At 40.5% G+C, this 17,850-nt stretch overlaps 1 protein-coding gene across 5 annotated transcripts in view; it reads left to right on the top strand.

Moving 5' to 3' along the window:
• Positions 1-17,850, top strand: part of ntrk2a (neurotrophic tyrosine kinase, receptor, type 2a) — a 76,947-nt gene extending 59,097 nt beyond the window's left edge. For 4 of the 5 annotated variants that reach the window (XM_069523569.1, XM_069523567.1, XM_069523566.1 and 1 more), the window contains 5 exons: positions 1,480-1,652; positions 1,799-1,954; positions 2,649-2,739; positions 9,646-9,804; positions 12,295-17,850. In XM_069523569.1, coding sequence (XP_069379670.1) covers positions 1,480-1,652; positions 1,799-1,954; positions 2,649-2,739; positions 9,646-9,804; positions 12,295-12,480 — 765 coding nt within the window. In that variant the 3' untranslated portion in view covers positions 12,481-17,850. The remainder of the gene's footprint in view (positions 1-1,479; positions 1,653-1,798; positions 1,955-2,648; positions 2,740-9,645; positions 9,805-12,294) is intronic. The other variant, XM_069523568.1, reaches the window with a different exon arrangement.

Raw genomic sequence — 17,850 nt, 5'->3', positions numbered from 1 at the left:
ATTAATATGTTTTGCTTAGCACAGTGAGGAATGTTGTTTCAGTTTGCTGATTGAGCTCAGTGGTGCAGTGCATGTCTTTGGCAAGAAAGATTTTTTTTTGCCTTTTAACATCAAAATTTGAATACAGACTTAGTTTTCCAATTCAGAGGCAAACTAGGTAAACTTCAACCAGACCGCTATCAGTATTTATGTTCTACAGTGTCCCTGGAGCCTTTTTTCTCCAAACTGTATGTTTGCTGGCTTCTTGGAAAAATAGAGGCCAACAAGTATTTATTAAAATGTATTAATTCATGAATATTGATATTACCAACATCAATAATTGCTTTGTGATGAAATACCAGTGATATCCACCATGTGTTGCTTTTAATGGTGATGAGTTAATTATTTACTAACCATTAATTAATGAAGCTATTAATCACAATTCCCTTCATGAAGATGGTATAAATGCTTTTTGTCATCATTATCATTACTTATCCTCCTGCTCAGTTTGGTGTTTAGTGGAACTGGAAGGTTTTATATTAGAAGGTATGTTCACTTTCAGCAGAAAGTCAACCACGATTTCCCATACATGTCCGATATCACATTTCCAACTGAGATTGAGCGTTGTCCATACAGTATCTATACTGTAATAATCCACTGTCATTATGGTGCTGTATCCTCTTACAGCCTGTAATGTACGTGATCGAGCCTCTGTTTTGTGATTGGCTGAGAATATGCGGAGTGGATTCACAGTCTGTCTCATTTTCTGGCATCTCAGCGTTCTAGATGAAAGGTCACGGGTCACTTCCTTCTTCGTGAGCTCTCTGGGTGACTTCTCCTTGTCCTTTAGACCTGTATTTGTAACAGGAGCTTCTATCTGCACTGTTAGTTCACAGACACACTCACATGGACATGCACAAGGTAGAGAGTGAACATATATCTATGTCATACGCTGTAGGAAGACAATCAATTATTCATGTATAGGACAAGAGGACTTTTCTATATTTCTCTTCTTTAGATGTAAAATGAATACAGACCCTGTATCACTTTCATTTCCTGCAAATGCCTCTCTTTTTTTCACACACACTCTTTTTACGCCTTTGTCACAGATGCTTGTTACACAACCTGCCCAACAGATTTCCTGATTCATGGAAAGGAGATTAGTTTCAGAGGGAACCAGGGAATATAATGAAGTGTTGTACAACAGTGTTGTACTTTGTAATGGCTTACATTAATATAAAATGTCTCCATTTTTCCTGCTCTGTCATTGAATCAATCCTTGCACAGTGCCAGTAATTTCACAATGTGTGTGCCGAGTTGCTGTAACTCACTTTTACAAGGCAAGACATTTTCTTCATGGTGGACATCGGCCAAATAAACTGGAGCAGACTGTGTCCACCGTGAAAATGACTAATTGGCAATAGCGTACGTGGAATAATGTGAGAGTGTTTCATTTGTCGGTTTATTAAAATGTCCCTTTGTGTGTATGTGTGTGTGCAGACACTAAAAGAGGCCAGTGAAAATGCCAGGAAAGATTTCCACCGTGAAGCTGAGCTCCTGACAAACCTTCAACACGAACACATCGTCACTTTTTACGGCGTCTGCGTGGAGAGCGACCCTCTCATCATGGTGTTCGAGTACATGAAACACGGAGACCTCAACAAGTTCCTCAGGCATGGCTTTTTCCTCCATTACATAAAAATGACGAGCAAATGGCAACAAACTTGTAGTCAAATTAAACATTTTAACAAAGTCAATTTTACAGTAGAAATCTTTTACAATTGTAAAAACATTACTTTCTCACTAACTCGGCTCACAGGGCTCACGGTCCGGACGCAGTTCTGATGGCGGAGGGTCAGACCACCAGACCTGTGGAGCTGACCCAGTCTCAGATGCTGCACATCGCCCAGCAGATAGCATCCGGCATGGTCTACCTGGCTTCTCAGCACTTTGTGCATCGCGACTTGGCCACCAGGTTTGTCCTGTACTCTGTGTTTAATTGAATGGTCCTTAAGAAAACATCATCACACATGGACAGCTTTTCAGACCCTTGAATATTTTACTGAATACCAGACGATACCAATTAAAAACATACTTTAACATTATGAAAAAAGGAACAGATAACTACGGGTTTTTACACTGGCAGCTTCACTTCATCAACAACAAATTCAGTCACTTATAAGGACAAAAATTGTAAATTCATTAACAAATTTAGTTGCCAGCATAATGATATTTGTAAACATCTATCAATATAAAGAGAACAAAAATGGAAGCTTTCAGTACTCCTGTAAAACATTTGTTTTTCCATCATTTTAGAATATTTACACTATATCATGGTTGTTTTTATTCTGTTGTTGCAAGTCAATTGCAAATGTGGATATTTGCTGTTTTACAAAATATATTCTCATGTTTTCTCTACTCTATGTGAGAGACATGCTGCTACAGACAAACAGCAAAACAAAAGTGCAGTTTCTTCACTCAACTCTACAGCATCAAGTTTGCACATTAGCAACAGGATAGTGGATTTTAGGCAAACATCTAAACTTTTACAGGGTGTGATAACAACGCCAGAAGTAAGTCAAACTATGTAAAACATCTCAAACTATGTTAAATGTCTTTTATATAAACTCAACATGTTCCTCACAGCTGTATTTGTGTGTGTCTGACAGGAACTGTCTGGTGGGCGAGAACCTGCTGGTAAAGATTGGGGACTTTGGCATGTCTAGAGACGTCTACAGCACTGACTACTACAGGGTAGGTGTATGTGTCGACATATTTTCTTCTTTCAGCCTCCCTCCTCCCTGCTGCATGGGTCCCTACCTGCTCTTCTCCCCCTCTCCCCCTTTCCCCCTCTCCCCCGCATGGGCATGAGTGATGGACCCTGGCCGAGTTGCAGTAAGCTGCTTGCCATGGTGGGACATTGAACCCAGTGCAGTGCAGCAGAATGAAACATACATGTAGCAGTGATGCCACACTGTATGTTGGTTTTACTGAGAGACAGAATCAGCTGTTTTGGTGACTGTTTATTGCAGCAGCTTGTTCTGCCACCAAGGACCAATACACATCCAGTTGTATCTTATTTATTTACAGTGTAATTTATTCACAGAAGGGTTTTTTTCAGGAGGTGTTAATTTTGAATTTAGGAGTCTGCTTTTCACCAGAGACCAGGCTAATGAGACAGCTGCATGACAAGGCTCAGCACATTTTAATATGCTTCTCTAATGAAAACTTTTTATCAAATTAAAATTACAAAATAAAATCTGAAAAGAAATTATGATAGTTCCCAAAAACCCAATAAGACTCAATATAATAACTTTTGAGATAAATAAATGAAAAATATTAAACAATATGAACACATTATTGTAAAGAGAAAATTGAGATTTATTATTTTAGCACACAGTTTTCATAAAGTGTAAATTAACTCAAATTTTAATATTTTAAAGAGCTTGATCTGCATTTTTCCAAAATCTGAAAATGCTTAATTTGGAACAGTGAAATAATATGACAAAAATTATAGAACATGAAATAGTATTAAATATTGTACCTTCAAACAAACATTTGTGCAAACTGTACAGTCTGGTTAGTTCTAAACTGTGTGTGTGTGTGTGTGTGTGTGTGTGTGTGTGTGTGTGTGTGTGTGTGTGTGTGTGTGTGTGTGTGTGTGTGTGTGTGTGTGTGTGTGTGTGTGTGTGTCCATTTAGCGGTTTCACTTTGAGAGTCAAGATAACTCAGGGGTACAAGAGACAGCTGAGTGTGTGTGTTTTCTTACTTCTACACAGCAATCTGTCACCGGTCCAAAAGGGTAAAATCTAATAAATCGTACTGATTGATTGATGGAGACTGTCCATTTTTCCTGCCCTTCCTCCGATCCACTGTGACAAACTGACATGAGTGATGGTGACAGAACGCTGTCGGAGGAGGAGGAGGACAGAGAACAAAAAACACAGGAAGGGAGCGGCCTATTAACGACAGGACAAATCTTTGTTTGGAGCGAATAATAATTTGAACAATAACGCTCAGATAGACCACAATGATCAACAGGGCATTAAATGTGTGTATAACGGCAATAACTGCCATATTTTTGGGCTATACAAGAACAATTTAATTTTTTAGTTTGCAGCAAAAGCAGTAAGTTATATCCTGCATACAGGCTTCTCTTTACTTTCATATGTCCAATTTCACATAAACCATTACTTGCAATGCAAATAGGTAATTGTCCACTTATGAAATCACATTTAAATTCATTCCCGACCCATACTGCATCATTCCACCTAATTCCATAACAATCCAACTTGTAGTTTTTGTGTAATCTTGCTTAATAACAAACACAAAAAAGGGGGAAAACATAACCTACTTGATATTGATCATTACAATGCATAAAACTCTTGGTGTGTCACATTTCACGAAATAAAAGGGAAAAAGGTTTATTCAACTTTTTTCTTTATTTAGAAAAAGACTAATAGATTTTTCTATTTGCTGTTATGTTAGTGTTAGACATATTTCACAGCATGTAGAAAGCCTGTTATGCCACAATCTTCAAAAGGTCAAAAATTCAATATCAACATGGCCACAATGAATTTGTGTTGTAAAAATTGACTTTTCATTTTCACTTTTTTTGAAAATGTATGATTAAATTTAGAGTAACAAGATGTGCGTGGGATCAAATTAAATGTGTTAAATTTAAGGTCCCTCCTCTGTGGCTTGCTTTTCTCTGTGACGACTCACAACGATCTCCCTCCTCCTCCTCCTTTCTTTCACCTCGCCTCAACAAAGCTGAGCGCCGAGGCTGTAGTCATAGAAACGGGCGAAGGCAGTGGCAGTGAGCCTCGGAGTTGTATCCAACGTTTGTCAGGAAGAAAAGTAATCAGACAACTTGTGTTTAGTATTCCAAAGCAGTATGAGAGAAAGAGAAGGGGGAGAAGGGGAGAGATGGAAGTGTGTGAGACGGAGGCAGGAAGGTGGCAAAGATGAAAGGAGAGAGAGAGATGGAGGGAGCAGCAGGAAAAGAGAGAGGAGGTGGGGTAGAGAGGAGTGGGAGGCTGTGCAGGGAGGGAGAAAACAAGACATGAATAAATATACAAAAGAAGAGAAGGCAGCAATGGAAGGATAAAGGAACATACACATGCTGAGGTGGGAGAGGAGGAGACATCGTGCAGGGTAGTCAAGAGAGAAACAAACACACACCGGAGCTGCAGCTGCACACAACCACAGAGCAGGAAATCTGAAACACACGACACAGACAGACGCAGGGAAACAGGGAAGCAGGAGAGAGGTACAGAATGGTGGGAGGTAAAACACAATCATCCATTCATGTTTCAGCATCCAGGACAGAGGTGTGTGTGTGTGTGTGTGTGTGTGTGTGTGTGTGTGTGTGTGTGTGTGTGTGTGTGTGTGTGTGTGTGTGTGTATGCGTGACTGTGGGGTCCCAGTTATGCTCTTGCGTCAGACAGGAGCAAAGATGAGTCATAGAGGAATCGGAGGCCCCCCCGCCTCCCCCAGTGTGTGTGTGTATGTAAGGAAATAGAAACAGAGGCGTAGGACTGAAGGGGCCGTGGTGACGTCATTGAATCCCCTGTTACACAATGAACCTGACAGATGCTTTAGCAAACAGGCGAGGATGACTCCATCCGATGCCTCGTGTGTGTGGGCATGCGGGTGGGGCTGGACTTGCAGTTGGAGTTTGGGGGGGTGGGGGTGAAAGCACATAAACTGATTTCATGCCCAAGCGTAAAGGATGAAAGAAAATCAAATGTGTGCGTGCGTCTTAACATTCAAGCCCTGACTGTTTTATGCTGCTGACACAGACTGGAGGGAAACACTGGCAACAAAGTAGAACAATCTCTGCAGAGTAATTTGGCTCATATATGTTTCTATGTGTGTGTCTGAGGATGTGTCTGAGGATGTGTGTGTGGGTGTGTGTGTGTGTGTGTGTGTGTGTGTGTGACCAACACAGAAAAAAACTGAATTTTAATGGGGCACCTGGAGATGCTGGAGTCGAGCAGTGTGAGAGTCAGTGTTTGTGTCTCACTGTCTGCATGACAAGATGCAAATCAACACAAAGTTAATAAAGGTTTAATACTTTCAGACATGTACTGAGTTAAATGGAGACTTTAAATTGTCCCTATGTTTGAAGGTGAGCAGGAATGGTTGTTGTACCCCTACTCTCGCCCAGTGTCAGACAATGGATGGATGGATGAACAGATGTATAAAAGTAGACAAACCAAATCATCACTGCCTGCATAATTCACATGTCAAAAATCATCACAATCATCATGAAGATTGTGTCTCATTCGTCTGCCTTCATCATTCATATTGATGTAACACTAGAGGTGTACTGTTTCTATAGAGCTTGATTATGAAAGTTTTACTAGATGAGTGTCCCAAAACAAAGAACAGCACAATCATTAGTTTACTAACTATCAGGACTTTATCACAAGTTCTTTGTGTTTGGTTGAATTAGATAAGAATAACCACACGACTAAGGCCAGTGCAAATCTTTGTCTGTGTTAAACGAGGCCACATCTCTCCCCAACATTAACCAACTGCTGCAAGTGCACTAAAAAACTATTAAAGAGTTGAATAAAGAGAAGTTGACATTCTACTGCAAAACCTGATGTTCAGGTGGAAAATACATATATTGTCTGTCCATATTTGTGTCTTGACAAATATGTAAACTACCATTTCCTCCTGATATTAAGAGATAATATGATCGGGCAACATGACGTCTTTTTTATGTGTATATAAACATTATTTCTAAGAGATGGAGCAGAACAACAGCATGCGATGAAAATTTATATATCAACCATTACTGTGTCTGAGACAGCCAGAAGAACAAGCTCTTCTCTCTAGGGAAGGAAATGAACCCGCGCACACGCACACACGCACGCACGCACGCACGCACGCACACACACACGCACACACACACACCAAGGATTCTTGGAAAGAGTTTTTGTTTCCATAGCAACACAGAGGGCAATTAAGGTAGCGTTCCCTTGTTTGTTGTAGGAACAGTGGAGTGGGTGGAGTTAGTCGCATAAGCCCCTCCTACACCATATCCCATAATGCTCTCCTTTTAACTAATGCAGTTGCCCTGGATACCACAGCCTCCAGGAGGTCACTACAGGGAACCCAAAGCCCTCGCCTGCTTTTTTTTCCTCTGGTTTTAAGGCTCGCTGAAATGATGCATATTTGTTAGACAGTGCTTAGAGATGAGAGAGAAGGTGCAAACGAGTGAGAGACAGAGAGAAAGACAGGAACAGCAAAGGAGACAAAGACTTTGTTCATTTTCGATGCCCCCTCCTCATCAACAGCAACAAGGTTTAATCTGAGACTTTCCCTTTACCTGTAATCCTTCATTTGTTGTCTCTGTTTTCTCTGTCAATGTGGCCTTGTTGAAAATACCACCTTTTTACGTTCTCCTGAGACATGTGCACATACACACACAGTTACCAAAAGACCCCATAATTAATATTTAAGACCATCAGGGGAAATGATCAGCCACAATGAATAAAACCAGTGGAAGGTGGAGGGTACGACATATGCATCCTGAATGTTGTCTGGCTACAGAGGACGGTAAAAACTTTATGGATGTGGGTGTGTTTGTGTGAGAGCAAGAGAGAGAGAAAGAGGATGAGAACGAAAACAAGAAAGAGAACGATCAACCAAAGCAAAGACCAAAAACTGCAACACACAGCTCTACACTGAGGCATTCTTTATGTTTCTAAATATTTTAGTATTATTATGAAATACTCTGTTATATCTGCATAAGTGATTGCACAAATCGATCTTCCTTGTCAGTCGATGTGGTTCTTTGGCTTCCGAGTTTGGATGTTCTTGTTGATTATTAACAAATGCACATGTACCACTGTTTATGGGTGGGGCTCAATCCACAACTTGTATTTATGATAAAAGTGTAAAATTACACTTCCTCCCTGTAGGGCAACCCTGAGTCTACCCGAGAGCAATTCTTACATTGTGTTGCTTAAAGCCAAGTCAAATTTAGAGCAACAGCAGCAGTGAATATGAAAGTGACAGAGTATGAGATTTTACAGCACTGCATTCTAATAATAATCATAATTATTAACATAGAAAATGGGAGGGAGACATGACTTTACAGAGAGAGAAGCGAGGGTTATGAGGAGAAAGAGGTCCCGAGATGAAGGCCGATATGTTTCTCCGGATGCAACAGTGAACCTGATGGCTATCTGATCGTGCACATTTTATTACTCCATTAAATAACCCACTGACTAACATAGAAACAGGCCAAGTGTGGGTACCAAGCCATTAATAACAGGCATAAACCATGGATTGTCCTGTCTGTGTGGAGCAGTGGAGCAATGGAGCGCAGATGGCTCGGTAGATTCATGTGAGGAGAAGAAGAGGGAGAGAGGAGGTTCAATTTAAGAAGCAGCATCAGTGTTTAGGTTTCATTCAGCTTCACCTTAAACACATCAGGGTTCAAAAAATCAAGCACAGATTGGAATTTAGAATATTTGATATTAGTTGGAACGGCTGGGGTTTGAATATTTCACTCATTCTACACATCATAAAGCATTAATGACAAGCAGGTTTTTTTCTAACACTAAAGGGGGAAAAGCAGAGTAACTATGATAAGGAATTAAAAAAAAAAAAATCTTTGTTTTTATGACACTGAGGCATCATTGACATTACAGCTTTTATCTAATATAGTCCTTTAATTACACAATAGTATAAACTGGGACAATAGTTTATACTGAGACAACAGGATATACTAGGACGTTCACTGGCCTTTAGTCACTGGTGAAGTATGAATGGCTCTGACCTCTGCTGCAACCTTAACCTGATGTAAGGCCACAGAGACATCAGTGGTAAAGAACAGTAAACACATCCATGTCTACAGCTTATGAACAGTAAAAATATCAAATGAAAACAACAGATTTTAAATGGCCGGCTTAGGTTAGACCATAAAGAAAAGAAAATTGTCTGTCAATATGTCTGAGTTCCTTAGCAGTTGATTTACTGGAACTCACCATATTGTTTGATGCAGCCATTTAAAAGGGTCAGATTAAATAAACTTTCCATTACTTCAATTTCTCCTGCATTGGAGGCTCAATTCACAAACTGAATCTACAGTAGTTTTATACTCGATCCATATGCAGCTGACTCACAAACACACCTCAGATAGCATTTGACTATTTTCCTGATCAAGAATCTTTTTATCCATTTGCTGATCGCAGGATATTCAATTGCCTCATTAATCATCTGACTGTAATCAGTGGCAGCAAAGTGCAATCCTTGTGAGCTCGATAGCATTTGAGGTATTATAAACCAACAGTATGTCACCAATATACTTTTAGCTTTAATAAAATGTCATGCGGGTCAGGAGTGAGGTGTGCTACAGTCAGGTATATGATGCCATATACCTCCAAACCAGGCTTGTTTAAATGCCTCAGGCAGCAGTTTGGAGGAATTAAATATTTGCAGGACTACTTTAAACCTTGTGAGAAATGTGAAGAGCTGCATTTGAAATGTATGATGTAAAACAGAAATGAATGGAAGAGATGTGAAAGTGAAAGAGATGTCAAAGTGCTCAAAAGATGCTTTACAGCTCCCTAAACTTTTATACTTTATTTTATTTTGTCGAATATATACTGACTTTACCCTCTCCCACTTTTCTCTATTCAAAAGGTCGGAGGTCACACCATGCTGCCGATCCGCTGGATGCCCCCTGAAAGCATCATGTACAGAAAGTTCACCACAGAAAGTGACGTCTGGAGTCTTGGAGTCGTACTGTGGGAGATCTTCACTTACGGAAAACAGCCTTGGTACCAGCTCTCCAACAACGAGGTACAGAAAACAGTCACCTCATGTAAAATGAAACACCTCTGAACACACCAGCTGACACAGTGTTGGGATATCGTCAAGCGTGTGAAGGCAACAGATCCATCACAACAAAAAGTAGCAACGTTATGTCAATGTTCCCTCGGAAGCACCTCCAGCCAAATGACGATGATGTCATAGCCTCCAGATATGAGGAAACAGGTTTTCAGTAAAAAATAAATATTTGATCAACTGTTGATCAAAGTTTCTCACAGGTGTAGATTATGTGAATCCTTTGGCTTGAGTCGTCTCAGTTTACAGTATGAGGCCTCAGCACATCGCTCAGAAGCTCAATAAGTGAGCAAACATGTCTTGAATTAATGTTGAGATCCGACACAGAGCCGAAAGCCAGGTTTGAGGCACATATGAGAGCGCTGCTGTCTGGCAACGCTGTCGGGCTACTGCAGCAGCAGATGCTTCTTTTGTTCTGAGTGGAACTGAATTTGAAACCCTGTTTTTCCAATGGGACCCACAGCATGTCTGTTTCTTTTTGCGATGGATCACACTGGATTTTGTGGTCTGGTGACACTTATATAACTAAATAACTGTTCTTTTTGGTCCAGGATCTAAAGTGTGCTCCCAAAGTGATTCATATGCAAACAGCATACAGTGACAAAGGCAATAGATTGACTATAAGTAAAAAAAAAAATAAGAATAGGAATACAAATTGAACAAATGGGCAGGTTACGTAATTTTTTCTATTAATCATTTTTTGTATTAATTATGCAAAAATAGTGAGAAATGTCCATTTTCCAGATCCAGTCCCAAGGCCGCATTTTCAAATAGATTATATGATATGATATTGAAACAGTATTTTTCATTTAGTGTTTTATGATATAAAACACAAAATGAACCAACCCTCACATCTGTGATACCTGAAGTATAAGGATTGTTTGGCACTTTTGCTTGATACTGTCAATTTCCTTAATAATTAATTGATAATCAAGAAAGTGGCCGTTTAGGACTTTTAACAAAACAGTGGCCTGTCTGTTGATTCAATAATGTAGACTCGTTATTGTATAAAATACATCAGGGTGAACCTCAGAAATCCTGTAGCTCTGGAGGAAAAGAGTTTAGCAGCCAGAAGAAAAAACAAAGAGTCTTGCTCATGAAGCTTTAATTTTGTACGACTAAAGACTGTAACCATGTTAAAAAGAAAACTGTTTAAATTGTTGGTTATTTCACTCAATGAATCACTCACTCAAATTACTGATAAATTAGACACGTCCCTGTTCTTACTGTATGAATTGAATCATTATTGGCAATTAACAATTGACTGTAGCTTCTGAATAATGAATAGCTCTTTACAAATCGGCCCTTTGGTCGGTTACACTCAGGGCCTTGACCCAGTTTCCTGCATCAGATCCTTCCAACCCTTCACCTTTGCCTCATGAACCTGGTCATGACCTCCACTCTGGTTACTGCTCAACATGTCAGCCTTCCCATTTACAGCTGATTCATTCTGGCTACATCTGAACTCAACCTTTAGCCCCATTCACCTTCTTCTTTTCCCGTTTAAATCTATTACGTTTCTGCTGATTCACAGTTCAATCACCTCCTGACCCGAATCTGAAGCTCAGATATCGGTAACACGGGACACGGACCTTTGTTTCAAAACTAGATATCCCTATATTTTTACATAGATATATTTACTCTGATTCCTTTTACAGACTGAGGAGTTGGTAGCTGCTTGATTGGCAAAAAGATAAAACTCGTACAGATCAGATCCCTAATAATGTAGAGCAGATATCTAATGATAATCAAATGTTTATAAAGCGTTTTGGAAACCAGAGGTGCTTTTGGGGGGATTACTGTAATAGGAGCTGCTAATTAGTATTCATCCCACACAGCAGGGTGTATTTAATGTTTGAGGAATTATATCACAGTCAAATAATCATATAGATATTTTCCAAACCACTGTCAGACGATGATATATACACTCCCTGAACCGAGGAGCAATTTCCTCTTCATTCACCTGCTCTGTTTCAAATCCTCGTGCTGAAGCAGATTTATAGCTCAAATCCAGATTTTTCCTTAAACATATATGAGAAAATATGAGGTTTAATTAGACAGTACATTAATTGCACTGGGGTAAATCTATAGTTGGAGACTTTTCCGCTCACAATCTAGTTAAGAACTTGCATCATTTGTCTGGATGGCTGCCCCAGTCCGATGTAACTTCATCAGTGCAGTAAATAATTTATTCGCGCTGACATTTTCCCTGTATGCCACTGCAGTGAGGTGAAACAACTTTACCAAGCAAACCCTCCATCATACTCACTGAAGTTTAACGAATACACAAAGTTATAGATTTTCAGTTGCATTTATGAGGCCGTTCCTGTTTTAATGTTGTGTAATTTGGTGTGGATGCAATTAAAAGGGTGAATTTAAATGCGGGGACTTATGGCCTTGGTGGAGTTGTCTTTCATTTCTTCCTGTTTGTTTCTCCCTCTGTAGGTGATCGAGTGTATAACCCAGGGCAGGGTGCTGCAGCGCCCCAGGACCTGTCCTAAAGAAGTGTACGACCTGATGCTGGGCTGCTGGCAGAGAGAGCCGCACATGAGACTCAACATCAAGGAAATCCACGGCCTGCTCCTCAACCTGGCCAAGGCCTCACCTGTGTACCTGGATATACTGGGTTGAACACGGGAGGAGGACGGAGGATGCGTTTGTGTGAGATGTGTGTGTTTTAGGTGTGGATGGTTGCTGTATTTAAGTGTGTATGTGCATTTGAGGTGTGTGTGTGTGTGCGTGCGTGTGTGTGTCTGCTATAGGGTAGACATGGTGATACCTCTGAATAAGGTGTGTGTGCAAGCAAGGTGGCGCTGTACAGGATGTGAAGCTATTACCAGACTCTTTAAGGCAATCAAAAAGTTCTTCAACTCAGCCCCAATCGCCTCTTTCCTCCCGACCAATTTCCTCTCCTTTGTGCATCTACTCCTTCCCTCTTTCCTTTCCCGAAGAGACATTTACAATGAGTAATTCAACTTTGGAGGAGAGAGGAAAAAAAGCTTCTCTCTTCTTTTCAAATGCTTTAAACTGACTGGGGCTAAATTGATGAAACCTGATTAACAGGACTTTAAATTTAGTGACTCATCTGTCGCTGCCTGTCGGACAACGGGGACTCATTTTGAACATCCTGGAGTTTTAAAAGGAGGCGCAGCCTGGGGAGGATTTCCAGAAGCTTTGAATCCCTTCGCGTGTAAATACGAGACTGTGAGACCCTTTTCAGAGAAAATGGCTCTGTGAGATGTCGAGCCATAAAGACACCGATTCCCCCTCTCACCCTGTCTGTCTATGTGTCCTTTCTTTCTGTCCGTCTCTCAGAACTGTACGCAAATATTAATGTCAGCATTCATCCGGTGTGGCTTGTGGAAAGGACGACACAATTAACACACTGGTTAACATTCAGTAGATTGACTGGAACAGAATAATGAACACACAAAAAAAAAGAAACTCTGGTTTCTGCCCGTGGGATGATATCTGATTTCTGGCTGGCCGATTTTGCTGATTACAAAAAAAGGTCTTACAACACGGTGCCAACTGAGGCTTTACTTAGCTTCTGTGGTGAAAAAATTATCCAGAGAGAGGACAGAGGTTTTTCAAGGCACTGTAACTGAATGATGAATATAGAAAATGCAGGAAAAAAGAAAAAGACGATCCATTTTGCATTGATCAGAAATATGTTGTCATGCAACAGACTGATATCAATGATTTTACATATATATGCACCCATATCTGCATAGTGCATTTTTTTCTCTTACGTATTACTTTGCCGAGAACCGGCCTGCGACGTAACATGATGATCAACCATCCAGCCCCCCCCCCTCAGCAAAGTGACAGATGCTTCACTCGTGATGTCAAGCACTCGTGTCGTAGGTCAATTGATTCATTTGTCCACAGCTGTCCAACAATCGCGAGGTCCTGGTGTTGATGGAGGGAGGGCGGCGGGGCGGAGGGTGTGATGGGGGAATAAAGGTTGCTTAGGGAGGCTGGGTTTTTTGAGTGGTCAGATCACGGTCAGATGTGTGGGCGGCGGCACTGGAGAAGGTGTGGTTCATTTGGTCAACCCATATTAAATCGTCAAGGCTCTCAGCACTCAGACATCCTTGAAAACCACATCTGTGCTGAAGCGGATGTACACTACACTACACAACACAACACAACACAACACAACACACACACACACTGTATACCTTACCCCGTCAACCCTCCATCTCCACACTCACACACACTGAAAGACACTCAAAACGGGCCGAGAAGGAAATTGAATTGTGCATGTTTTATTATTTGAGCGGTGCAGTGCTTTAGCCAGGCCCTGTCCTCTGTAATGGTGTAATGTATATTTCATTACAGCCTAATGGGCCCCATTAGCACAGTCTCCTCACAGACATTCAAGACTTATTGTTTTATGGCCGAGAAGGAGAGATGGAGGGAAGAGGAGAGGTGAAGGAGAAGAGAAACAGAAAGAACGACTGAGGAGCAGAGGTAATAACGCGTATTGGGAAGAGATGGAGAGGAAGGGCGAGCGCTCAGAGCAGAAGCAATGGGGTAGAAAAGTGCAGACAGTGGGAGCGTGTAAAGGTAGGGAGAGGAGATGAAGAGAGAGAGGAAAGTAGAGTAGTAAAAAGGCGGAGAAGGGAAAGAGGTGTGAATGTCCTCAGGGAGAAAGTGAGACTGAACATCCATCATTACTTCGGCTTGCAGATGTTCTATAAGCCACAACTTCAACTTCAGGCTGCCGTCACATTCCAATAGCTGCCGTCAAACACACACACACGCTGCAAACACACTTACTGGCACTCCACCAACAGCTTACACTGAGAATAAACTCAATAATGCACCACACGCCCCCAAGATGAGGAACCACTTCACTCACCAACAGTCCAGCTCACATATCTGGTCACATGCTCACACATGCTCACACACACACACACTGTACATACAACAGCCCAAATGCATGAAAGAAAACACGCTTAATGTTTGTTTTTGCATTTTACTCAGAAATGTTTGACTCCTTTCAAACGTCTTGTTTTAAAAATCATGATCACTGCACCAACATTTGTTGGTGTGAAACATCAATCTGGAATTTCTGAGTCTTATTTGTGTATTGACAACAGCACTTGATGGTATTGATGTTTGTGAACTTGAAAATGTTGATTTGATTGATTTATAGTGATTGATTTGTATTATTATTGTTATTATTTATAAATTAAGAAGCATTTTGTACATTTCTTTCTATATCTAAAAGTTGCCTTTTGCAACAGCAACACTGGTTTAATTGATTATGTTTCGCAAAAATGCATAGGATAATTATGTAATGTATTTTTATGTCAGGCTCCTTCTGAACAGCTTCCTATAGCCCGTCCTCATGTACAGTGCACTTGACAACAGGGATGGACGTCTCACCAGTCTGTCAAATTTAGTATATTTGACATATGGCAAAATTATCTTCACCTGTCAGAGCATGAACTGCCGCAGCATTGACGACGCAGGCTGATCCATCCCTGCTGTACAGTTGAGTAGAGTTTGCACACTCAAAATATTGCCACACAATATCTCTGTGCAATAAACAGAGGGCAGGTTGTGTGAGGGCCTGTGTGTGTACGCTGGAAAAAACTGTGAGAAACGAACAATGTCAGAAGAGTAGAAGAGTACCTGCTGTGTTTTCTTTCTTTAAAAAAACAGAAGAATGAACTGTGTCAAGTTGGACGGCAGTGAAGTTTTTACAGTTACAGGAGGAGGAGGCTGAGGGGAGAGGGTTGTTTGTTAGGATGAAGACCTGTCAGCACTGGCTGAAGTGCTCTGTGAACTGTGAACACTGCTCCGGTCTCTGCATCAACATCTCACATCAAGAATATGGGTCGAACAAAGACAAAAAAAAAAAGGAGGAAAAACAACAACTGCTGTATGAACGGATGCCTCAGAAAACGAGGGACCGACAATCACTGACTTCTCTCTCTCTCTTATTCAAGTGACCTACTGTAAAATAGACTATTCAGCCAACTTTCCTCCTCTATGCTGCCTATACTGTATGTGATAGTCTTAAACTTTGGTCCCTAGAAGTGCTATTTCTTTTTTTTCTTTTTGTAAAATGAAATGCGAGAGGAATGAAGAAAATACATGTACAAATGTGAATAAGCTGTTGGAAGAAATAAGCATCGCTTAACTGCTGTGTCAGAGACTGTGTCAGTATCTAGGTAGTACTATTTTCTTCTTTTCGCCTCGGAAGTGGAGGGCAGAGAATTGAGAAAGCTCACAAATACACAGAATGACATAAAGTACTTTGGCCCTCGGGATGCAGAGCGATGTTCGCTCACTCTCCCAGCGGAGTGGGTGTGTGCATGTACATGTGTGTGTGTGTGTGTGTGTGTGTGTGTTTGTGGAGAGCTGATTGATGCCGGAGTGAGTCAGGAGGGATCAACACACTGGGTGTAGTCTTTAACCAAATCCCACTTCATATAGAAGTTTCATGGTAGGAATCAGGAACTGATTTGTTGTCGCTGTTCAACCAATTCATCATGAATTACTTTACTTATTCATGTCGGACTGAGGTTGGTATTATGGCAGCTAACATTTATGGAATCAATTGCAAAAATTAGCCTTCTTCTTAACACACTTCACTAAAGCCTGAGTTTCACAAGTGTATCAGCAATATTAACAGATTTTTCCCTTTTCCTATCGCCTCACTTTAACATCAGTGTGGGGCTGAGTTCGGGCTAAACCACCTGACTTACGCCCTGTCTATACAAATGCAGATATTTTGCAAAGCAAACTTTTTCCTCTGTGTTTGCAATTCTCCTCCACACACAAACGCTGTTTCAAAAATGGAGCCTTCCAACATGGAGGTTTTCAAAAACTCTGGTTTCTGTGTGTCCATGTGTAAATGGAAAATGGAAAACAGTTTACTATGCACATGCCCACTGCTGCTTTGTGTGATGAGCATGCACCAGAAACCAAAAGTTTGGCGGCTATATACAGTTTCTCTACATTTGGTTGGCACTGCCAGGTCTAATTACAAGTTTGCAGCTAAATTGATTGTAACAAAATTATTTGAAGGCAATTAACTTTGTATTTTTACTTTATTACACCGTTCTTTCGAGTATTGGACAGATTAGTTTATGCAGACTTACAAGCATTTGTAGTCATTTTCGTCTGGACGGAGATATTTTGTAAAACAGAGTGAAAAATATTTGCAATAGTGTAGACAAGGCCTCAGTGAGCTAAAGCATATTTCACACACAGTGCATCGAATCATAAGGAGCGTTTTTTATCCATGTCATATTTACTCCCCTCTCTCTTACAGTCTGAGTTAAATGAGCTGAAATACCATAAAGTTTATTTTAAAGATTACCTTTGTGCTTGAATGGTTCTGGAGCCCATAAGCCCTGGAGAATGTAATGCAACAAAAAATTGCTTCTCTGCAAAAAAAAAAAAAAAAAGAAAGAAAAAAAATATCAAAGAAAAGAAAAAAAAAAAAAAAAGTGACTTTACAAAATGCAGAATGTCTGTTTCCTCAGTACCAGATTTTTTGATTCTCTGCTATATGTCTCTATGTTTCGAGGGTTTCACTGCTGCTGCAGTGGTGGTACTGAAAAAACCAGAGCGGGTGGGATTTTGGGATGTTTTGTGGATGTTTGGATTGTAAGAGACGTAAAATAGGGCAGAGGACAAAACGCTGTAAGGTTCCTGTGTGAGAGATGTTAAAAATGTTATTTCTATGCCTAAACATGCTCTTTGAAATGTTAGAAACAGCTGCACAAAGCACATAATGTAATTAAAAGCTGGAAATACTCTGACTGATGCAGCTAATGTTTGTCTTTGCAAGGTTGTTGTTCACAAAACCAGGACTTATGATGCCACACACACACACACACAGCAAAGTTGCGCAGTGGAAAAAATGATCATAGTGAGTTATGATGGTAATGATGGTGATGATATGATTTCTCTCTGAACGTGGACCAGTCTGTCGTGATACAATGTAATTAATAAAAAGTGTTATGTCACATCAAA

The sequence above is a fragment of the Paralichthys olivaceus genome, chromosome 4 (genome assembly GCF_024713975.1).
Source record: "Paralichthys olivaceus isolate ysfri-2021 chromosome 4, ASM2471397v2, whole genome shotgun sequence".
NCBI lineage: Eukaryota > Metazoa > Chordata > Actinopteri > Pleuronectiformes > Paralichthyidae > Paralichthys > Paralichthys olivaceus.
The sequence above is the reverse complement of the archived record's forward strand: the minus strand, read 5'-3'. Positions and strand labels throughout refer to the sequence as shown.